Genomic DNA, 25,296 nt, shown 5'->3' with positions numbered 1-25,296 from the left:
ACCTCTCTTCCTCTTACCCCTGTGTCTCATCCCACTCTTCCTAAGAGCGCCAACCATCATCCCTCTTAGAATTGACGCTTTGATTCCCTAATCGAAATCTACTCAATGGACGTGATCGCTGGGATATCACAGAGCTCTGGCTGGAGTTTTCGATGGCCTAGCGCCACACCTGGCGCCGTGGTACTATTTTTCTCGAGTTGTGGCGCCCACCCGGAGTGTTTGCCACGAGCTCGTCCTGGCGTGACCGTCTTGTAGCGGGATATTGCCGAGAGGCGGACTGGAGGGCGGGACGCCTCCTCCACTGGAGCTTGGCACGGGCTCAACCATTCTCCAGAGCAGGTGGTATTGACAGCACCGCCGGCCTGTGGTGATTCATAGCCACACCGAAACGGACGCATTTGTGTCTCTGAGTGGCGGACCAAACTAGGCGAACAGATAAGCTTGTCAAGCAATGAACCCTTGCGGCTTGCACTGAAAATAACTGCAGCCTCTGATGCATAACGACTGCAATAGCCAAACAGTTATTTTTCCAACGTCATTTTGTGGATAATCTTACAAAAGAGTGGAATAATAAAAAAGCTAATAATGCGTTTCCAAAGCATAGATGCCAACCCAGCCCACTATGGTGGGCACAAGTTGACCTCACAGAGCGCACAGGTTGAAAAGTTTTGGTCGGGACTTTTCTCGAAGCGTGGCCACCCTCCACAACCCACAGTGCGGCGTTATTACCCGGGATCAGCTCCGGGTACGTTACGACTGTAATTTGGAGTCGGGGCCGACCCACGGTGGCCGAACAGTGTTGATCCTGCATTACACCGACCGAAAACTTGGAGAGAGGAACGACAGGCGCCAAAGGTGGCGTGTTTAGAATCGAATGCCACTGCCGGACTCATGATTGCTGTAGTTTACTTGGACAAAGCTGACATTGTGAGAATATTTTTTGTCTGTAAAACACAAGTTTTACCATAGCGGTTCATCTTTTTTCATTTGGTTTTCATGTTTCGCCTAATTTGGTAAGAGAAAAAGTCACGCAAGTATCCAGTCATCAGCGTCAAAAATTGTTTCATCTGATATATGACTTATGTCACTCGTAGCAACAGGTTATAAAACCAGTTAACTGTATGCGCTGTGGTGTTCTCAGTCTCGTCATAATAAATTTGCCGTGAAAACGATCGTCAATATAGAGAATGAACTTGAGACTGTGTGTTAGGCAGAGTCGTCATCATTGTTAGATCAATGGCGTGTTCTATATGTACCAAACTCGATCGTGATCTTTGATCCTACCCCTCCCCACTCTGTGGAGCGGGAGGAGGGGGAGGTAACAGGAGCCGGCGCTCGTTGGTCCCGCTGGCCACATATTGACTTTGCCCGTGCCCGGACAGCCATCGGTGCTTGATTACAAGCCGCCCGCTGCCCTCACAATCTCAGGGCCTGGGTTAGAGACGTGGACTGTTCGATGGAACAGTAGGTATAGGATGTATCTACCGACTAAGTCAGAGGGTAAGCACCGATACGGCGAGGACGGTTTATGCGGCGAGTCTACTTACGATCGGTCTCGAGTCGCAGGCATGTAAAACATCAGTGGGTTTAAGATGAATTATAAAATAGTTAGGGATATGACCGTTGATCATTGAGCATTCGCGATTGGAATGGTCATTAGTGAATGAGTAGTGGTGACTGGCGTGCATGTAGGGAACACATAGAACAAGCTACCTAAGCCGGTAAAAACAGAGCCATACAAATGTGAGCACATGAAATTTGATAATTAAACATCGACGAGTCACTTGAAGTCACTTGGAAGTCAAATGCATCTCAGTCACGTGATATACAATGAACAGTCACGCACAAGGGTTCAGAAGAATGCAATACACTTCATAAGTGCAGCACGCCAAAACCATACGGCCCACATTCTTCTTTAGTGGCATTGGAATCTCACTACATGTTAGTTGATCTGAGACATCAAACATCAAATAGCCAACGCGCGCCAAACTTGTTTTCCATCTTGAGCCTCATTTCCACTTCAAAGTCTTTAAGGGAGTCGAGTTCGAAGGCTTCGAGAATTTCAACTAAGGCTTCTAGTGGAATGAAAATGAGCATCGAACCCCTTTAGACGTGGTCAACAACTTCTTCTAACAATAAATTGCACCTACTGATTTAACCCGCGCACCGACGGGGGGGGGGCGGATATCCGCACCCCCCCTGAGGTTTTTCGCGAATAGCGGGAAAACCGCGGCGCGTAGCGCCGCAAAATTTGGTACGACTATTCCCTCATCAATTTTACACATGGTGTGCAAGTTTGAACCTCCTACTTTTTAAGGTCAGGTCACCAGGTCACTTTGAATGACCCAACCTCAAGTCACTTTTTTGCAACTTTGTCACCGTGCCAGAGCTACAGTAGATGTCGGAGGCCTTTGAAAGTCGCAGGATGTTATAAGGTCATTAGTAGCTACAATTTGTACATCTCGGAATTTTGATATCGGTGACCTAAGGTCAGGTCAATTTCGCGACCTCCCCATTATAAGTCAATGGGGGAAAAATCAACTCCCTATTTTTACCACTAAAACGGGTCGGAATGGCCCCATATACCATACATGACTTCATATACGATCAACCTTCACTACCTTGAGGTCTGTTTTGCTGTTGGGCAGCTGTGAGGTCATGTGACCTCATCAAAGGTCACCAAAGGTTTTTGGCCAATAACTCCGTACAGGAACAAGATACAGCCGCGTGGATGGTATCATTGTGTTCAGCTCGTCAAGACGCATCGAATGACCGTGCATATCCGATGCCGTTTACCGCTTGTCGCTATCTTGCTTCGTTCTCGAGATCTCAGGGGGGGGGGGGTGGTCATCCGCCCCCCCCGTCGGTGCGAAGTTGGCGCAGACCCCCGTCGGTGCGCGGGTTAAAGAAAAAATATAAGATGCTGTAACCTGCATTATATCAATTATAAAGTTTTAAAGTGTGATAAAAAACGTATGTAAAATGCTTGCTTTTGGATTGATACCTCAGGTTAACCCGCGCCCCGTAGGGGGGGGGGGCCGAAACGGCCCCCCCCTGTCCTTTTTGGTCGATATCTCCTAAACCAATTCAGATATCGCCACCAAACTTTCAGGACCCCTCCGGGCATCAATTTTACACATTATGACCAAAAATTTTTCCAGAGGCTATGATAGGTTGGCCACAAATGACGTCAGAATGACGTCATGTTCTGTCATTTTCGACCGAAAAAAGACCTTCGCGAGAAGACCTGTCAGGCCTACAGCTTTGAAGACACAGAAAAATGATCAAGACATAAAAGGTGTAAAATTGACAGGGCTACAAAACTGCTATCTCGGATTTTTGAAATTTTTGAGTTTTGAACCCCAAAAATAAAAAAAGCATTTTTTTTGGATATATTAGCCAAAAAATCCAAAACGTTTTTTGAGTTTCAAAAAAACCGGAATATATGTGATAGTACCTACCGTCTTCTATCTACATACCGAATTTCAGATCGATACCTCGTTTTTTGGCCAAGTTATAGCGAAAAAAACTGTTCAAAATTGATGACGTCAAATTTTCAAACTCAATTTTTGGCAGTTCTAGACCTCGTAGAGCAAAACAAAGACCACCATTAGACTCCCCGTGACGAGCTGCATCGAATCGATACCCATTTTATGCAAAAATATCAACTTTGAAATTTGACCTTATTTGACCTGACCTTGACCTGACCTTCACCAAAACGTGACCTCGGCTGGCCCCAATGGCTGCCTAACCCACATAATCGCATTTGTCATGTAAAATGGACCATAAAACATGTATCACACGACACTTTCATATTGTGACCCCGGTGACCTGACCTCGCTGTGACCTGACCTGGTATCAGTGACCTCAGATAGCAAAGTATGTGTTTGACGAACAATGTACCATCGATGGTTTTCAATAAATTACCAATTAACTCGATTTCACAACACATTTCTTGAAATGCCTGTGAACGGTGAAAATCTGACCTTTGACCTGACCTGTGACGTCATCGGTTTGACCTAGGTCAATGAAATTCGGTCACAAGGTAGTTCCCGGGTGGGGCTATCGAACGCCGTTTGAATTTTGAAAATCGGCCGGTAACTTTCCGAGATCTTAGGGGGGGGGCCGAAACGGCCCCCCCTACGGGTGGTAGGGTCCGCCGGTAGCCCTACGGGGCGCGGGTTAAGGATGGATGGTTAAAAACTCACCGCGCATGTGTGTGAGGTGAGAATGAATATGTACAGTATCAATACTGTATTTAAAAAAACACATTTCACTGGCTACAACAAGTTATCATTAGGTTTGGGTCAGAAGTCAAGGCTACTATATACAATACAAAGGCGTATATAGAATACTTACCTATGAAAACATCAAAAGTGCGCCAATTGCCAACAATAGAGTTAATTTTATGTATTTATTCGCATAACATGGAGCGCCCCACAACAAGTCCATTGTAAGTACTTCGGTAAAGTATGTAAGTCAGTTGTAGATTAAATAAAATTAAATAGAATTAAAACAAAATAAAATAAAATAAATTAACATAATAATTAAAAAATAGTCGCCGTTACTGTTAGTACTTCTCCTTATAATGTGGCTCTTGCACAGGACAAAAGCTAAGCCATGCACGCAAGTTCACCAAACACTTCTAGGTACATAGTACATACATACATATGAACTACGTACAGCCCACCGCTAAAGTAATGTAGGGTTTTACCAATCTCAACGGTTGGCTTTGACTGGCGATTGTTTAACCCTATTAGTGGCAGGGGGGGGGGGGGTTGTTTTTATCCACCCCTCAGGTTTTTCGGGAATATCTCCGAAACCGCTGAAGCTACGATGCTGAAATTGTCTGACTTTTCCTAAAACTAAATTGGGCACATTCCCTGAAAATTTCAAGTTCATAACTTTACCAGGGGCGGCTCCAGAGCACTGGGAATTGGGGGGTCCTATTCGTGAAGCGAGTCATTTGGGCGAAGATCACGATGCTGCACCAGTTTTACGAACAGTGAATGAAAGGTATCATGTGATAACATATACAAAGTTATTGTGCATCCTCTTTTGACACGTTTTTGCTATAATAGGCGGATCCAGGCGTCCAAAAGGGGGTTATTCTTTACCTCCCAACATAGGTGCCCTGACACCGCCTATGCATGACCAATACAATTTTAGTCGTTCTCTCATAAGAAAATTGTAACATACCTAACAAGACCATTGCCACCCTTTTTAGAAACAGTACCAACAAAAACCTTATTTACTATACTTTTTGTGTACCCCCAATCTCAGTGATCTGTATCCGCCTATGATTTTTGAAAATGCATATTTTTAGGATCCATGTGAATTCCTGGTTCATTCTCTATCGATCGGCAAAAGTTGCGTTAAGATTGGTTCAGAAACCTGGCCGTGATAAACAGTCTAAAATGTATCTTGCCCGTTTTTACCCCCTCTACCCCCCTATTGACATTTTTTAATTTTATTTTTTTAAGAAATGTAGATCTCGTTGAGCGAAATCGAATGCCGTTTGAATTTTGAAAATCGGCCCGTTAGATCTCGAGATATCAGGGGGGGGGGTCGTAAACAGCCCCCCCTGCCACTAATAGGGGGTAGCCAGGAGCCTGCCACTAATAGGGTTAATGCGGAGTGATCGAAAAGAAGATGTCAATAGCTAAAGTTGCAGCTGCAAGGGTGACGATACATATAAGCTACATTCAAAGTTTCATTGTTGTCTGGCTAATCGTTCCTAAGCTTCAGAAGCAGAACATACCCATTACCCATGACTGAAACCCCACATTACTTCTGCTGTGGACTGTACCTATATCGATTCTAAATGTTACGCTTGCAATCTTTCTTTACATAACAGCTTGAGCGTTTCAGAATTCTTCTCCAGCGCAAAAAGCACTTTTGGTGTCAGGATTAAGGTTTCAGTCAGCGCCCAGAAGTATAGATGCTATATGGCCGTCATCCTCGCTCCCACTAGAGTGGAGCGGAGAGAGCTCGGTCCGGGTCTGACTGGACGATCTGACAGCTCTGACAGCTGACAGCTGCCGGTTCTGTCGCTCTGCCACCGGACAGCTGCTGGTCTGACAGCCGGGGTATTCAGGCCGCATCCAAACTTCTGATCGCTGGAATCCTTACCTTGAGACCATCAGTACCACGACCTTGTTAGTGGAAACACCCCCGACAAATTTCACTTGGTTCAGTGCGTGCACCTGGCGCCAGGGCTCGTATCAAGACGCACAACAGAACCTGGCAGAGCCCAATGGAAACCAGCCACCCGTGACTACTCAGCCCACTGATTATGATATGCGTAGCGATCCCCAGCCTCAGCTGACCGGCACTGGCAGTGGTTACTGGCGACAGCATATCGCTGACCGTGGGTCTGAGAAACGGCCGCGCCACCTACCTGGCCCAGCGCGCAAAGATTGGGCCGCCATCTACAAGTTGGATGCATCGGTGATCGACGCGACGACCTAACAACGACGACGTTACCTTAGTACCTACATTTATTGCGTACTCTAGTAAAACCAACAGTTGATAAAAACGTCATAGCTAAAACATGTGATACACAAAAATAACTTTTCACGGCAGTAAATGTGTACGTACGTCATAGAAGATACCTAAGTATTCATAAATAGCAAGGATGTCATGATGTCGACGTCACGAGCAGCGGACGCATGTTGGGAGCACTCGTCCGTTTCCGTCGATGAATGTGGCGTTGATTTTGCCCTCCCTGAGCTCGGTTACCATTTCTGACTCTTTCTCCGAGACCCCGTCGGCCAGAATCATATCTCCACCTGAAGAGAGACCCAACACAACACTCGTCAGTATCAGCTGTATGTATACTTACTACCTGTGCTAGCCACTGGCGGATCCAAGGGGAAGGGGACACCGGGCCAAAGACAGTCCTTGGGGCGGCCACAATGTGATTTGTCCCGCTCCCAAATAGAACTCGTCTCTTTGAAATCTCCTCTGGACCGCAATGCACAACAGATGACAGACATACATGCAAGATAAGTCAACAAACCTTTATTCCTAAACCCAGTTACCGAAGTCCCGGTATGCCAAAAGCGGGAAAATTTTACCATTGAAACTTTTGGAGACCTGAGGCCAGTTTTACCAACAGAAAAATAGCAGCCCGGCGCAATTTTTCTGTCAAAAACCAGCCGACGAGTTTCACCAACCAGGCGAAAAATATCCGCCGGCGTGAAAAAATATCAGCCAGAAAAATAGCCAACGAGTTTCACCAACGGCAAATGCGGCATTAATGGAGTGTTATTTTGCGCCATTATTTGTAGAAAAACAGCCCAAAAAATAGACGGGGGACCCCGTCTATTTTTTTGATGTCGTGTTGGAACAATTGGCCTCATTTGTTACTAATTATCGTGATTTGCGCTTCCCAGTTGATATAATAATTTAGTATCATTCATGGCCAATTTGTAAAGCATCTGGGCTTCAAGATTAGAAGAGGAATACTGATGATATTGCGTAAAGAAAGAGCCTTTGTCACCAGGCAGGACCAAAAGGAACCAACTAGACTGGTGTTTGGTGTTGTGGTGTTAGTTTTTTCGTTTATATTATCTTTTTGCTACAAGCACCCAACAGCAAGATGATAGCACATTATTAACTAGTGGTCAGCTTACAAGTTCATTGCTCGTGCGAGTCGCACGGAAGTGGAAAATAATGATGGAAGATCATTTTCGAAAATTGAAGGTGCTTGAACAAATGCTGGAAGGAGAGGCTGAGAGGGTAGGCTCATTGGACTCAAGATTTTAAATAAATATGTCACTGTTTTCACATATTCAGCTACATTTGACAATGCAGGGCGCCAACTACTGATACCACTACTACTTTTGGGTGGAACTTACTTGAGCTGTGCGGAATAGGGAAGGTGCAATTGACATGGCTAAGACCAAAATGGCAAGATTTTCAAGATCAATGACAGTAAATTTAAAAAAAGAAATTGAATAGCATGAAAGAAATGTATAAAGGCTTGTTTTTGAAGCCAAACATGCAAAGTTTGCATGGTTGAGAACCCAAACAAACTTGCTGTCATAAGATTGTGCCACTGAGCTCAGCAAGTCATGCTGCCAATATTGAAGGAAAAGAAAATAATAGTAATGTTGTAAAATGTAAATGAATCCATAACTGTTGTGTGTGCACTGTGCTGATATTGAATGCATGTGTATCTTGCATGCATGAGTCATGCAGGGATCATGTTAAAACTGGCTTTAAGTATTGTGAGTTAGTTTTGCAAAATTGTGGAGGCACCAGGCAAATTGCGGCCGAAATGTTATTTGTTCACCTCAGCGCTGAAATTTCTGCTCACAGAGTTTTCAGATCATGCGCCGAAATGTTCATGCAGCCCATCCGTTACACTGGGCATGTTGACAGTGACAAGGATTTTTTCCCAGTCTCATGTTGAAATACAATAATAATTCACTTAGCTTGATTTTAGCTTATGTTTTTCATGCCAGTTCCTAGAATAAAGCAGCCAATATTTTCTGTTATGTGAGAAATATAATAACAATATGCACAATTGCAGGCTGTGGCATGTTGTAAGGTTTTCCTTGTTTTTTGCTGAGGTTTTTCCAGTCTTTGCTGCAAAAACGGTGATGAATCCACCATCGTCCGACGGTTTCGATGACGCCAATCATCGGCGAGTGTTGCTGTGATGGCCGACCTGACTGAGCGCACAGCGGCAGCCGCCGTCGCCAATAACGACAGTGAGGATACCTCCGAGTCGGACGGAGACGCCGCCGCTGACGACTTCACCGTGCTGGACGAGGTGGAGCGCCCGAGCCGACAGACCGTGCACCGCGTGCGCTGCCCGACTGGCTGGCGCACCTGCAGTCGATTGGCGACCGGCGACCGGCGCCGGCCAATCTGCCGGCGCTCTGCCCCGAGCTGCGCGCCCGGCTGGCCGCCGAGGGCATCGAACAGGTGTTCCTGGTGCAGGTGACCGTGCTGCCCGAGCTGCTGGCGGCCGCAGGCGCAGAGTCGCCACTGCCACCGGCCGACCTCTGAGTCTCGGCGCCGGCCGGCCGCTCGGTGCCCGCCGTGTTCCGCCAGTACGACGCCGACACGCCGCTCTGCGTCCAGCTGCTGGGTGGAGACACAGTGGCACGAGGGGGCGCCAACTGGTGGCGGTGGGGCCGCGCGGCCCGGCCTCCCTGGCTGATCGTGGTGAGCACTCCCGGCTGGCTGATGGATCACATAACCAGCGCCGAGGGCTTCTCGCTACCGCACCTGCGCTACCTGGTGATCGACGAAGCCGACCGGGTGATCGAGATGGCCGAGACGGGCTGGCTGAAAGCGGTGGAGCGGGTGGCGGCGGCCACGGCCCGCCGCCCTGCATCGCCGGCCGGCTGACGGCCGCCGCCGTCTGCGCGCCTCACCTGCCGCTTCAGAAGCTGCCATTCTTCGCCACCCTGTCACAGAACCCGGAGGCCGGAGAAGCTGGAGCGAATGTCGCTGTTCCAGCCGCGACTGCTGGTGGTCGGCACGGCGGCCGCCGCCGTCGCACTGCCCGGTCAGTTCGTCGGCAGGTTCACCACGCCGGCCGAGCTGAGCGAGTCGTTCAACGTGGTGGCGCCGCAGCCGCTGAAGCCGCTGCTGATGCACCATTTGCTCCGACAGCCCGACTGGCGACGCTCGCTCGTGTTGGTCAACTGGAACGAGGTGGCGCACCAGCTGGAGCTACCGCTGTCTGTGCTGGGCGCGCGCGTGACTGAGTTCTGTGGGGTAGTGCCGGCGTGCCGGCGGCGGCGCGCGCTAGCTGAGATGGCCGCGCTGGTGTGCTCGAGGCTATAGCGCGCGGTATTGACGTGGACGCCGTGGACGCGGTCGTGTCGTACGACATCCCGGCGCGGTTGAAGACGTACACTGCGTGCGTAGGACGGCGCGCATCCGCCGGGCCGGCCAGGCGGTCAAGCTAATGTTGGAGCGGCAGCGCAGCAATTTCCAGCGGCTGATGGTGCAGGCGGGCGGGCGGGTGCGGGAGACGCTGGCGCTGCTGGACGAGCTACGAGCTGCGCCAGTACGAGGCGACCTACGTCAGTGGATTTCCACACTAGCTTCTAGTGGATCGCTGTTGTTTTTTTATGCTCATTGCTCATGATTTATTTACATTTTAGAAATATTGCAATGAAATAGATGTATGCCTTGTCATCAGCCTAGAAAAGTTAAAGTAAGTAAAGCGTTTTAGTTGCATAATGTATGTTTGTTCATGAACACGGATTTAACATGTCCTAACTCCCAAACATTTCGATATTAGACCCGAGTTACAAACCAATCGAAAGGCTTAGACGATCATTTGGGGCGTAGCCAGACGGCTCGGCTGGGTGTGAAAGCCGGCGACCAAGGTGGTGACCACCCGATCATAATGCACAGCGGTCTCCGTCGGACGATTGTGTCCGCGCGCAACGAATGATCTGGGCATACGCAGAGGAGTTCGGCAGGACTCTCCACTGAGCGGTACTGGGCGCAGTCGAACGACGGTCGACGACGCTAGCGCAGGTATTGTTAATTTGTTACGACTTACGAGCCGGACCAGTGTAGCGGGCCTGGAGCAAATATTCTTTGCTGTGTGGCGTTCCTTCTGCTCGACCGGGCCCGGCAAACGGGGCCTGCATATCGGCTAAAACCACCTAGCCGGGCAGTCTGACCTCCACCTCGCCGAAGCGGAGCGAACGACGTACCCTCAGCCCTGCAATGACCGCGGTGCAGCAGTTAATCTGGGTAGGTATTTTCCTAAGGTAAGACACTCGCCTTTGCACAATGCTTTACATATATAGGCCTTGGCGAGTTCGTTAGCCCTCTTACTCCCGCTAGAAGGTGCTAATGCAGTGCACGCGAAGCCGCCTCGTAGCACCGCAGTTCAACTTCAATCGCTCGGCAGCGGAACTGTCCGTCGTCCGTCCAGCTTCAGGTGGCGTCTCTGGGAGCAATGCTGACCGCTTATTTGCCGCTCTTTTGAAAGCTAGGAAAGAGGTGCGGCTCCCGGATCTGTCGGGAGCGGGACTCATAGGCGGCGGAACGGGTAGGGCACCGGGGCACCGTGCCCCCCTTTGATTTTGACATTTTAATATTAGCCCTATGGGCGTTGCATGGAAAGAATGGGACCAAAGTCGGCAGTGCCCCCTTAATTGAAGGTGTTCCGCTGCCACTGGAGTGGGTCTCATCTAGTCCCCACCTCATAGCTGGAGGTCCACACATTGCGTTCTCGGTCTACACGATGATTTTCTACAAGGTGCGACTAAAAACAGGCAAAAAGGTACATAACAAGTTGAAGGTATTGTAAAAATTAATATAATAGGCTGACAGGAAAAAAGATCCATCTTAAATTTGCCTTAAATGCAAGCTTCCTTAAGTCACCTTTATGAATGACGTGCCTACGTTTACAATTTGGTAGTTTTGTATTGATTGGCTTTTGCTGGGCACCAGAATGTTAATATAGATATGAAAGTTTATAATGGTCTACTTTGTTGTTATTAGGTACTCTTGAAAATAATGTAATAATTTACGATAACAATATTTCCAAATGTATATAGCATTTGCATTAGAAATCACGCTTCAATTTGATTGAAAACATGCTTTAAATGATTTATTAACCTCCTTGACATATCGTAATTTGATATCGTAACAGAATATCAGCTGACTACCGGCGACAAATAATTTCCGTCCGAAGTCGGCTGGAATTTTTTGTTGGTGAAACTCGTGGCTGTGTGGCGTCTATTTTTTCGGCTGGATATTTTATTTCGGCGGCCGGCTGGTATTTTTTGGTAAAACTGGCCTCTGACCTTTGACCTGACATCATTCCTTTGCTCATTATATTTTTTTTTGCCCTCTTCCGAATGTTGAATGTCGAATGAATACCTTTCGAATGGTAAGCGGTCGGACAATGGCCCTGGCATGCATCTAACTTGCGGCGGGGAGTTCTTTTTTAGCTGGGGGGGGGGGGGGGATAATCGGTACATGCATCCCGGAAATCACTGTAAGTCATTGAGGAAATCATTGAGTTCCAAAAAGTGGCCGGCTTTGGCCCCTCTATTTGAAAATGGCTGGATCCGCCAGTGCTTCTAGCATATGTACAGATGTTTCGTATACATAGGTACTTTAACCCTCGCCGGCCGAGGGGGGGGGGGCGGGTGCCGCCCCCCCCCATAGGGTTTTTTCGCGATAGCTCCGAATACGCTGGCGATAGAGAGCTGAAACTTGGCATACCTGACCTTTGATCCAAGCCGGATCTTTTGACACCAACCGCATTTTTGGGTCAGGTCAGGTCACTGACCTATGACGTCATAAGTGAACCTCTGCACGGTCTTCAGATGTCGCAACTTCGCAACGCCCTCACTGCCAGAGGAGATGTCACAGGGAAATGAAACTTGCAGGATCTAGTATCCATTATGAGTCCCAAAACTTGTATATCTCGGATTTTTCCTAAAGGTCATATGAGGTCAGGTCATTTTCGTGACCTCACCATTATAAGTCAATGGGGAAAAATGAAAACTGCTATTATGGCGCCGGGAACGATCTCCAACTATCTCAAGCACACAGAATCGTGATTTGATGCACTCCTTGCAAGGTTAGATGCGTCACTTTTGCAATGTTGACCTTGCGTGACGTCATTTATGACGTCGTCAAGGTCATATTAGTTTTTCGTTAATAACTCTTGATCAAATTGAGCTAGCGAGTCGGGAAAGCCACCAATGGACTCAGGAAGACCTGCCGAATCGAATGATATGCGACATGACCTCTTTTGACCAGCTTCGTGACCTGGGGGTGCTGACCTGACCTTGACCTGAGGTCAACACCCCAAGTTGACCTGACCCGGACAAAAAGTATACCATTCGACGCGCCTGAGCGAGACGAACACGATGCTGCCAAAATCGGCGCTCTGCGGCCGTTTTTTTTTTGCGAAGTTATTCACCAAAAACTGAACCGTACCTTGGGGCACTTGACCTGACCTCAGAGGTCACCGGTTGACCTAGGACCTTAAAATCGGGTACCAATCTCTGCGTCACGTAACGGCGCACACGCTCGTTTTTTCCGCGACGCGCTAGCTCCACCAGGGGCGAAACGGCGAGGGGGGGGGGTCGTACCCGCCCCCCCCCCCCCCGGCCGGCGCGTATGTAGAAAACCAATAGGTCCGGCGAGGGTTAAGTTTTTCCTCGGTACAATCTTCGAAATGCTTTTTTTTTGCAGCAGATAACTTCGATGTAACTTACAAGAGGGATGCCCTTCACAGCATGGTGGATAGCTTCACCTTTAACGTCAACGGAGGGGTAGACATTTCTAGCCACGTAACCTATGAAGGTACACTTCTCAGTGCTCAGCCTCACGAATGGACGGTGCTAAGTATAACAAATCCATGCATGCTTGGCATTTTCCTGAAGGCAACGCAACGTGCATACTAAATGAATTATAACTGTTAGTTATAACTGCTTTGTACATACAAACGCACGAAAAAAAGGTCCAAAGGAAAACAAGTCCCTCACAGGTGACGCATGAAGCGTTGACATTTCCCCTTCCACGAGTAAGACGCGTTCTGGGGCGACAAATGACAGTATTACCCCATCCTCCCCTAATCCAACTCTAGTTGGAACTGGAGGCTCCGACCAGGTCCAACCTCAGCCATTCTAAGAAAACTACACTCTCATTTCTTTCCCGATCACAAAATCTCATCGGATCTGTATCGATACCAGGGGGTGCCTGATTGAAGTTAAGAGGGTCGAGCTGCCCCACTTGCCTCCTCCTCGTGGTGACGCTAGTGGAGGCAAGCACGTCCAGCCATGGCTGGACGTGCTGCTTTGTATCCGTGATCATGCATGATCTGGGATGGTATAGGGCCAAACACAAGTTCCAGGAAACCACTGCATACAAGCTGCCACAATATTGGACGATCAAAAATGTGCTGATCGATTTAACTATACAATGGCCGGGGCTGTACTGTCTTGTCAAAACTACATTTGGCTACATAGACGCATTCTTCAGGTCAGTGAACTTCAGTTCTATTTGTTAGTATTCTATTCGTTAATCAACCATCATTCCAAGGCCCCGGCCCGGCATTCATACGTCATTCAACCCAGTGCCCCGACCCGGTGCTGCATGCGACCGAAGTCACGTAGAATAGCAGCAATTTCTGAGAACGAGGGGCCCGTGAGGACGCTTTTGTGAAGCTACCGCTAGTCCGATTTAGACCTGGACCGACCGCAACCATTAGACTAGAGCGCAACCACTAGACCGATTTACTTGCGGTAATTTTTGCAGGGTAGCCTCAATCCTTCTTTCAAGTATTGGACTATTCCCGATGCATGTGGGTGACCCCTTATGCACGTGCCACGTGCAAAACGAAGATATGTCAGTTTTGCAGATAATTGCAATGTCTCGGTACCTAACTACTGGGCCGATTGTGCTGAAACTTGGCATGTAGGCAAGCGCCCACTAGGCAATGCATTTCCATGTGCCACAGTTGGGGTGCTGCTTGCTGCACGTGTGCATGTGCAGGGGTCGATTCCAGATATTGAGAACGGCTAAAGCGGTTGCGCTCAAATTTGGTATGCACATTGGTAGGGACCGGTTATCACGGTGCCATGCAAAAGTAAGTTGTGGAATCCAGTTTGAATGTGCGCACCTATACAGGGTGCCGCTTCCAGTTTTCGACAATAGATGGTTTCTAGGACATTTGCATACATTCTACAGCGTCACGAATAAGCCGGTGAATGATGATTTTTTGCCCCCACGCTGCATATGCAACTAACAGATGCGACATTCTCTGGTAGACGAAGATGGGCTTCAGCTCGCATCTGCATGTGATTGACCAAAGTATGGCTGCAATTGGGACTGCCTGAACACATGTGTATTTGAAAGGACAAAGACGGCGTAAGAGGCGATTCAGTTTGTGGTGTTAAGTGTTCTTTACAACGTTTTATAAATATTTAATTGATTCAGCACGTCATAAATCCTAGCTGAGACACCTCGGCCTTATGTCTAAAACTGTTGGGTATATAAAGCTGCGAAACGCACTATTAACGCTCATTTAGTGACAAGACAGTCGTCACAATCGGACAATATGTGACGCCTATCACGCGCCACCTGGCAATCACGGACCGGAGCCGTGGTCGCTGACTTCTGACCAATAATTGAGTGTGAAGTGTCAACCAAACATTTTTTTTTTCACATCGCAAAAACAAAATGGAGTCGATGGCATTAACCCTATTAGTGGCAGGCTCCTGGCTACCCCTATTAGTGGCAGGGGGGGGGGGCTGTTTACGACCCCCCCCTTGATATCTCGAGATCTAACGGGCCGATTTTCAAAATTCAAACGGCATTCGATTTCGCTCAACGTGATCTACATTTCTAAAAAATAAAAATTAAAAAAATGTCAATAGGGGGTAGAGGGGGGTAAAAACGGACAAATTGCAGATACATTTTAGACTGTTTATCACGGCCAGGTTTCTGAACCAATCTTAACGCAACTTTTGCCGATCGATAGAGAATGAACCAGGAATTCACATGGATCCTAAAAATATGCATTTTCAAAAATCATAGGCGGATACAGATCATTGAGATTGGGGGTACACAAAAAGTATAGTAAATAAGGTTTTTGTTGGTACTGTTTCTAAAAAGGGTGGTAATGGTCTTGTTATGTTACAATTTTCTTATGAGAGAACGACTACAATTGTATTGGTCATGCATAGGCGGTGTCAGGGCACCTATGTTGGGAGGTAAAACATAACCCCCCTTTTTGGACGCCTGGATCCGCCTATTATAGCAAAAACGTGTCAAAAGAGGATGCACAATAACTTTGTATATGTTATCACATGATACCTTTTATTCACTGTTCGTAAAACTGGTGCAGCATCGTGATCTTCGCCCAAATGACTCGCTTCACGAATAGGACCCCCAATTCCCAGTGCTCTGGAGCCGCCCCTGGTAAAGTTATGAACTTGAAATTTTCAGGGAATGTGCCCAATTTAGTTTTAGGAAAAGTCAGAAAATTTCAGCATCGTAGCTTCAGCGGTTTCGGAGATATTCCCGAAAAACCTGAGGAGTGGATAAAAAACAACCCCCCTGCCACTAATAGGGTTAACTTAGTTACATAATTCAACAATGACAGGGTGTTTTTATCTTTTTTTTTAATAACTTAGGGTCAACAAATGTCCAGTTGATGAGAATAGCAAGCTGATATCATCTGATACAGATATGCAATTGTAAGCGCATATCATAATCTGCCACAACCACAAGAGGGTTATAACCATTTTGGCTCGACGTCTATTCTATTCTATTCTATTCTATTCTATTCTATTCTATTCTATTCTATTCTATTCTATTCTATTCTATTTCATTCTATTCTATTCTATTCTATTCTATTCTATTCTATTCTATTCTATTCTATTCTATTCTATTCTATTCTATTCTATTCTATTCTATTCTATTCTATTCTATTCTATTAAATCCATTGTACTCTAGTCCCAGTCTCGGCGCTATTTACGCAATATGTACAGATGCTCCTAATCGTAACTTCATTTTGTAATTTGTCTCATCAGCTTGATCTAAAATTGTTTTGCTCGGTTGGGCTCTTTCAGTCTATGTAATGGAACCATTGCAGAGCCGGAAAGATGATATAGGAATTAGGGTGAGACATTGGTCTGGGCGGGCACCCTGGTGACCCGTCGGGGCTAAGCCCATCACGAAGACAGGCCACCCAGACCTCTGACGGTCTCCGTACGGGCCTGCGCCTAGGGTGGAGCAGCCCAAGAGCAGCCCCCATGGGGTGAAGTTGCCAGTCCTGCCCTGAACAGGGGGTTGAGGCGTGGAGAAGTAGGGGAGGATGGGTATCTACCCTGACTATCCTGATTATCCTATGGACTATCATGAAGATGGAAACGACGGAACGGAGGATCAGCTTCACACACCAATGAACTGATATATTTTATATTGTGTGCTTATAATCTGAGTACGCGGATCCTCAGCCTGCAGCCACCCGACAGACTGCCCTTTGTAGCCATCCGAGGCTGCTGCTAGCCGTCACAGCGCTACAGAGTGCCAGCAGCAGGTGGAGGTCAGGCTGCGTTACTGCTTTGTGACAGTACAGTCACTGGAATACTGTGAGTGCGGAAACAGCTACTGGGGTGACTGACACCACGGGGTATGACAGGTGACAGTCTACTGACAGCATGTAACGGGAATAAGCCGACTCTGGGTCCAACTGGGCTGCCGCAGGTGACAGAACGGTGCTCTCCTCAAATGACTAACTCATTCTCAGTGTCTTACAACTCATTATCAGTGTCTTACCTCTGTAGCAATAGCCGCATTGATGTTAAATAGATGGGACCTCTGCATCTTACGTTGACAAGGATAGGGAGCAAGGAGCAGATAATTAACCCGGCAGGCGATGGGCCTCCCGGCCACCTTCCGAGCGGTGGGGGGGGGGCAATTTTTTGCCCCCCCCCCCGTATTTCCGAAACTACTGGACGGATCCGGACAATTCAAACGGCGTTCGATAGCCCTGTCAAATTTGTAATGGGTAACCAAATTTCATTGACCTCGGGGTCACCGATGACGTCACAGGTCAGGTCAAAGATAAAATGTTTCACCGTTCACGGGGCTTAGATAGATAATGTATTAGGATCCTCCACAAAGTGGATTTTATGGTATCCACGTCAATACATAAATGCAAAACACTTTTGACAGACATTGCACAGACAAACCAACGCCAGACACCTATCTATCAAACATACAATGTTAAAATTGAACAGTAGTGCTAAACTGTGGCTACTCTAAAAATGAACACCCTATAAAAGTGGAAATATAGAAGGCAATGAAACAGGTGCATGACATCAGCATACAAGCTGATGGTAAAATATATAAATGTCTACAAAATAGATAGAAATCCTTAAAGAAAATAAGAACCACTAAAATGCATACATGTAGGTAGATACTATATAGATAAAAAATAAAAGGCACGAGGACAGCCCTATCACTTCAGAACACTGTTCCATGCAGCAACTGCTCTAAAAAGAAAACTGCGTCGCGCCATCTCTGTTTTGACGCGTGGCAACTGCAGCTGGCCACTCGCTGCTGCTCGGGTACTCTGGTCGGATATCTCAGAGCGATGCACGAGCTTCGCTCTCAGGATCTCCGATGCGTCTGACGCAGTGAGTAGTCGTTTTACAATCGAGATATCATGATCCTTCAGCATATCATCCAGCTTTCCCCATCCGAGCTGCTGCAGCACCGGTGTAACATGTTCGCGGCGGCCCAGTCCAGTTACAATCCTAGCACCGAAGTTCACAGCCTTCTGGATCCGCTTCTTCTGCTCTACCGTGCAGCTACCCCAAACACTGATACAATAGCGCACATGTGGAAGGACTAGCGCTTCAACGAGCAGGCGCTTGGTATCCTCTGGTAGTCGGTGACGCATCCTGGCCAGGCCTATCAACACAGCGTAGCAGCGCTGCACAGCTGCTGATACATGTTTTTCCCACGTCAGATGCCGATCAATGATGACGCCCAGAACCTTGACACTTTGAGCTGGGAGAATCGTATCTGCTCCAAATTTAACTGAGAAATTTTCCTCAAAGATTTTCCGCTTCGATTTAATAATAACCATTTCCGTTTTGGATGGATTTATCCTCAGTCTGTTCTGAGTGAACCACTTAAATGCAGTGAAGAGGTTACGTTCGACTCGATTTTTAAGAATGTCACTGTTTGAAGGCAGTTCTGTGTCCAGGAATTGGGCGTCATCTGCGTACAAAATCACTTTGCCGTAGGGCATGTGTGCGGTCAGGTCGTTCGTAAAAAGTAAAAATAGAACAGGTCCCAAAATGGATCCCTGGATCACACCATGCGTGACGTCATAGGCACGTGTCGACCCCCCTCTGATGACCTGAGTCCGCCCCTGAAGCCAGTCAGCAAACCAGTCAGGTTGGATACCATACCAACCCAGCTTGTCCAGGAGACGGCCGTGCTCGACGCTGTCAAACGCCTTCGACGTGTCTGCTGTTACTAGTGACGTCACTTGTCCTCGGTCGATGTTCTCAGTGGCGTATGTGACAGTGTCCAGCACAGCCGCCTCCGTGGACAGACCGGGACGGAAACCATACTGCTGCGGGCACAAAATGCAATGACTCGATAGATACGTCATCAGCTGGGTACATATCACTCGTTCACACAGTTTAGCAACTACAGGTAAAATGGAAATCGGTCGATAGTTGCTGGGATCACTCTTGTCACCGCCCTTGAAGAGGGGAGTGACAGTCGCCGCTTTCCATTCCCGAGGCATGTCACGGTTAACAATGCATGAGTTGACGACACGCAGGAGATGGGGACCCACGACAGGGAACGTCAGCTTCAGCATCTCGATGGTGATGCCGTCTGCACCGCATGCACGAGATGTTCCCTACGGAAGGCGCTAAAACACCGAGTAAAACGCATTTTGTCGAACATCAGCGATAAGGCGTCAGTTGTCTAGTACATATGTTGCTATTAGAGGTCACTGGTCATACCAGGTCAGGTCACAGGTCAGGTCACCAAAGGTCACCAAGGGTCACCACATGAACCCAACTAAGTTTGTGCGATGCATGTTTTATGGCCAGTTTTCCATTTCCAACTCAATGGTGTTGGTTATAAGACCAGCAGGTACGGTTTAGGCCACTTTCTGGTGGGGGTCAGGTCAAGGTCAGGTCAAAAAAGGTCAAATTTCAAAGTTGATATTCTTGCATAAAATGGGTATTGATTCGATGCAGCTCGTCGCGGGGAGTCTAATGGTGGTCTTTGTTTTGCGCTACGAGGTCTACATTTGCTAAAAATTGAGTTTGAAAATTTGACGTCATCAATTTTGAACAGTTTTTTCGCTATAACTTGGCCAAAAAAGAGTTATCGATCTCAAATTTGGTATGTAGATAGAAGGATGGAGGGACTATCACATATAATCCGGTTTTTCGAAATTCAAATCTTTTTGGAGTTTTTGCTATTATATTCATAAAACCTATTTTTTATTTTTGGGGGTCAAAATCCAAAAATTCGAAAAACCGAAATTGCAGTTTTGTAGCCCTCTTGATTCCACACCTTTTATGTCTGAAACATTTTTCTGTATCCCTAAAGGTGTAGGCCTGTCAACTCTTCCCGCGAAACCTTTTTTTGGGTCGAAAATGGCAGAAATGACGTCACTCTGACGTCATTAGCGGCCAACCTATCATATCCTTTGGAAACAATTTTGGTCAGCATGTGCGCTAGCTACTCCCGGGAGGGTATTGAAAGTTTGGTGACGATCGGCGCTGCAGTTCTCGAGATATATCGAAAAAACTGAATGGGGGGGGGGGGCAAAAAATGCCCCCCCCCACCGCCTGGAAGGTAAACCCGCGCCCTGGTGGGGGGTGTTGCCCCCACAACAGACTTTTCAATATATCTCCAGAACTGCTGCACCGATCGTCACCAAACTTTCAGTACCCTCCCGGACATCAATTTTACACATTGTGACCAAAAATGTTTCCAAAGGCTGTGATAGGTTGGCCAGAAATGACGTCAGAGTGACGTCATGTTCTGCTGTTTTCGACCTAAAAAAGGGTTTCGCAAGAAGAGCTGTCCGGCCTATAGCTTTGCAAATACAGAAAAATGATTAGAACATAAAAGCTGTAGAATTAACAGGGCTACAAAAACATTATCTCGGTTTTTTGAATGTTTTTGATTTTGACCCCCAAAAATTAAAAATAGGTAGCCGAAAAATGAATATAATAGCCGAAAAATCCAAAACAGTTTTTGAATTTCGACAAAAAACGGAGTCTATGTGATATTCCTTAACCCTCGCCGGCACAGGGGGGGGGGTGATGCAACCCCCCTAAGGTTTTCGCGAATAACTCGCGTAAAAAGCGGCCGACCGCAACGAAGCTTTCAGTACCCTCGCATTCCACAATTTTACACCTACCCTGAAAATTTCATGACCCTGACCCAAATGACCTTTGACCTGTGACCTCTTTTCCGAGACCATGTTTGGCCGGAATCGCGATTCGGCGTATGTCGGCTCGCATTAGCCGCGCGTTTGCAAGCTTTTCGTGGTTTCAAACGTTCAAACATGCATGTGATTTGATGTTGCTCCCATACATAAGGGTGGGTGTCAAGGTCACCTGAAGGTCAGGTCAGGTCATTGACCTTTGGTTACCTCGGGTGACCTCGGTTCACTTTTTCGAGTTTTACATGTTTCTAGGCTAGTTTTTGGAGCTGAATTCGAACTTAGCAACCATTTGAACATTTACGAAGTAGTTTTGGTGTCATCGTAACATGTTACGAAGCTGTCAGAGGCGGTTGACACGTATTACGAATACCCGTCACAACCCCTACCGGTTGACCTGACCTGACCTGACCCGACCTGGTCTAAATGCTTAAAGACATCATCTCTGATCAAAACTAACACGATATTCGTAATCAGCAACCCGGAAAACCACATAGTAGCCACACTTAACGACTTTCTAGCAGGTCCCGATTTTCCCGGTTTTCGGGTCATTGACCTGACCTGGAAGGTCCCCGATGACCTAGGATCTTAAAATTGGGTATCATCGGCTTTCTCTCGTGACGGGCAACACGCTCGTTTTTTCCGCGAAGCTCTAGCTCGATCAGGGGCCAAACGCGAGGGGGGTCGTACCAACCCCCCCCCTTGTGCCGTCGAAGGACGCAAAGTGGCCTGTGCCGGCGAGGGTTAACGCCTCTATCCACATACCAAATTTGAGCTTGCTACCTCTTTTTTGGCCAAGTTATAAAAAAACTGTTAAAAAGTGTTTACGTCAAATTTTCAAACTCAATTTTTGGCAATTCTAGACCCCGTAGCGCAAAACAAAGAACACCATTGGACTCCCCGTGACGAGCTGCAGCGAATCAATATCCACCTTTCTATGCAGAACTATCAATTTTAAAATTTGGCCTTTTTTTACCTGACCTTGACCTGACCTTCACCAGCAAGTGACCTAAGCCGTACCTGATGGTCTTATAACCAACACCATTGAGTTGGGAATGAAAAATTAGCCATAAAACATGCATAGCACAACCTTAAATAAGTTGGGTTCATGTGCTGACCCCTGGTGACCTGACCTGTGGTCAGCCTGTGACCTGACCTGGTAATGTCAGTGACCTCTACTAGCAACATATGTACTAGGCAACTGACCGCCCTATCGCTGATTCTCGACAAAATGCGTTTTACTCGGTGTTATAGGGCATTCCCTAGAAGACCCGTGAACGGTGAAACATTCCATCTTTGACCTGACCTGTGACCTCATCGGTGACCCCGAGGGCAATGAAATTTTGTTTCCCTCGACAAATTGACCACGGCGCGGGTTAACCCGCGCATGACTGGGGTATTTTCCATAACGCGAGTGACTGAGGGGGGGGGGGGGGCTCTCCAGAGCTCCCCCTCCTATCTCCGAAACTACTGGATCGATCGTCAAAATTCAAACGGCGTCTGATAGCACTGGAAAAACTGTCGAACCAAACCTATTTTTGTTGACCTCAAGGTCACTGATGACGTCACAGGTCAGGGCAAAGTAAAAATTATCGGCATTTTTGCTTGTTTACAATTTAGGCTCTGGGCGCCGACTGACATGTCCGATCAGGCTCATTTTTGGTTTACGCACTCCTTGATATATGCCTTAGATACCCGGAAGGTACCAAACTTTTACTTAGAATTTTTCAGGTCAAGGCCAGGTCATCCTTGGTCACCAAAATTGTATATCATGTATTGGTCACGTGACGCATGTTTTATGGTCCATTTTACATGTAGATTTCGAAAATAATGTCGGCTGGGTCATTTGAGGTCATTTTCAGCTGAATATACCGTAGGTCAGGTCAATTTCAGGTCAAAGAAGGTCAAATTTTGAAAATGAAATTTTTCAACAAAAAAGGTGCCTATCAGATGCGGTTGGAGCTCAGGAACACGATGGTGCCATTTATATTGCTGTACGATGTCAAAAACGTACTGAATAATGGTTTTGAAAAAATATATAAATGTAAAATGTTGACAATAATGCAAATAACTTGGCTCTTTTTGAAGATATTAAGCTAAAAATTGCTAGAGTAGTTTATCAGTTTATGTTCTATCACATATATTCCGGTTTTTGCGAAAAATCAAAATCTTTTTTGAAAAAATCAAAAAAATATATTTTTTGTAATTGTAAAAATATGTTTTTCGAAATTTTCAAACTTTCGAAAATTCGAGATAGCAGTTTGATAGCTACGTGTATTTGTAGTCCACTGATGCAAAGAAATTGGATCTAGCTTTAAAAATAAGCTCTTGAGAGCGTTTGCCGTAATTCAATATTTTGCATCAAAATCGGCCGACATGACGTCACTCTGACGTCATTCCCGGCCAAACTATGGTAGTTAGAAAGTTGAAATTTTTAAACAAGGTGTCAAATTGATGCCGCTGAGGGTATTGCAAGTTTTGTGTTGATCGGTGAAACGGTTTAGATGATATTGCCGAAAAACGGGAGGGGGCTCTGTAGAGCCCCCCCGGCATGCGCGGGTCAAGCTGTCATCAAAGATGACACGGTAGCTGACCTCACTGACCTGCCAGGAATGCGGCGAAGAAGCCGTAGGTGCCATAGTCGAAGATGGTGTGATTGCAGGCGGCCAGCAGGGCCAGGTCCCGCTCCACGCCGGGGGACTCGCTGCGTGGATCGCCCAGAAAGTGCACGTCGGGCGCACTCAGGTGCTGTCTGCGGGCGACACAGACGGACATGGTTCGGTGAGATAGTCATCTGTTCAGTGAGATAGTCATCTGTACTGCTGGCTGGTCGCTGAGGCAATTTCATATAATGCTTATTGCTTAGAGTATTTCTCTGCCACCTTGTTACCTCGCGCCGTGATGGGGCGAGCGGTGCGTTTTCACGCCTCCCGTCAGGTTTTTCACGAATAGATATCTCAAAAAGGGCGGTGTCGCCACGATGTCCTCTGGTTTCGTTTACATACGCCAGCGACACTGAAGTGTTTGGGCAGGACCGACCAGAATGAGTAATTGGAATAGATCAAAGGTCGGGAAAATCGGGACCTGTTAGAAAGTCGTAAAGTGTGGCTGCTAGGGGGTTTTCGGGGTGCTTATCACCAATATCGTGTTAGTTTTGATCACAGATGATGTCTTCAACCCGCGCCCCGTAGGGGGGGGGGGGGGGCGAAACGGCCCCCCTGTCCTTTTCCGTCGATATCTCCTAAACGGCTGAAGATATCGCCACCAAAACTTCAGGACCCCTCCGGGCATCAATTGTACACATTGTGACAAAAAACCAGAGACCACGATAGGTTGGCCACAAATGAGGTCAGAATGACGTCATGTTCTACAATTTTCGACCGAAAAAAGACCTTAGCGAGAAGAGCTGTCAGGCCTACAGCTTTGAAGATACAGAAAAATGATCAAGACATAAAGGGTGTAGAATTAACAGGGCTACAAAAATGTTATGTCAGATTTTTTTACATTTTGGAGTTTTGATCCCTAAAAATAAAAAAAAACATTTTTTAAATATTAGCCAAAAAATTTAAAAGGTTTTAAGAGTTAAAAAAAAACGGAATATATGTGATAGCACCTACCGTTTTCTATCTACATACCAAATTTCAGATCGATATCTCGTTTGTTGGCCAAGTTAGAGCGAAAAAACTGTTTAAAAATGATGACGTCAAATTTTCAAACTCATTTTTTGGCAATTCTAGACCACGTGGGACAAAACAAAAACCACCATTAGACTCCCCATGACGAGGGGCATCGAATCGATAACCATTTTATGCAAAAATATCAACATTGAGATTTGACCTAATTTGACCTGACCTTGACCTGACCTTCACCAAAACGTAACCTAAGCTGGCCCCAAAGGCTGCCTGACCTACATAATCGCATTTGTCATGTAAAATGGACCATAAAACATGCATCACACGACACTTTCATATTGTGACCCCAGTGACCTGACCTCTGTGACCTGACCTGGTATCAGTGACCTCAGATAGCAAAGTATGTGTTTGACGAACAATGTACCATCGATGGTTTTCAATAACTTACCAATTTACTCAATTTCACAACACATTTCTTGAAATGCCTGTGAACGGTGAAATTCCGACCTTTGACCTGACCTGTGACGTCATTGTTTTGACCTAGGTCAATGAAATTTGGTCACAAGGTAGTTCCCAGGTGGGAACTCCGTTTGAATTTTGAAAATCAGCCGGTAAATTCCCGAGTTATTGGGGGGAGGCGAAACGCCCCCCCCCCCTACTGGTGGAAGGGTCCGCCGATAGCCCTACGGGGCGCGGGTTAAGCATTTAGACTAGGTC

General features: G+C 46.9%; 1 protein-coding gene across 1 annotated transcript in view; it reads right to left on the bottom strand.

Annotated features, from left to right (window-relative positions):
• Window positions 1-4,395: 4,395 nt before the first annotated feature.
• The window catches only part of LOC122368893 (galactoside alpha-(1,2)-fucosyltransferase 2-like), a 90,032-nt gene continuing 69,131 nt past the window's right edge, over window positions 4,396-25,296 (bottom strand). The window contains exons 8-9 of the mRNA XM_043343206.1: window positions 23,551-23,699; window positions 4,396-6,791 (exon numbers count right to left, since the gene is read on the bottom strand). Coding sequence (XP_043199141.1) covers window positions 6,655-6,791; window positions 23,551-23,699 — 286 coding nt within the window. The 3' untranslated portion in view covers window positions 4,396-6,654. The remainder of the gene's footprint in view (window positions 6,792-23,550; window positions 23,700-25,296) is intronic.

The sequence above is a fragment of the Amphibalanus amphitrite genome, unplaced genomic scaffold, assembly GCF_019059575.1.
Source record: "Amphibalanus amphitrite isolate SeventyFive unplaced genomic scaffold, NRLGWU_Aamphi_draft 000987F_arrow, whole genome shotgun sequence".
In the NCBI taxonomy this organism is placed as follows: domain Eukaryota; kingdom Metazoa; phylum Arthropoda; class Thecostraca; order Balanomorpha; family Balanidae; genus Amphibalanus; species Amphibalanus amphitrite.
Note: the sequence above shows the minus strand (reverse complement) of the source record. Positions and strands in the feature narration are given on the sequence as shown.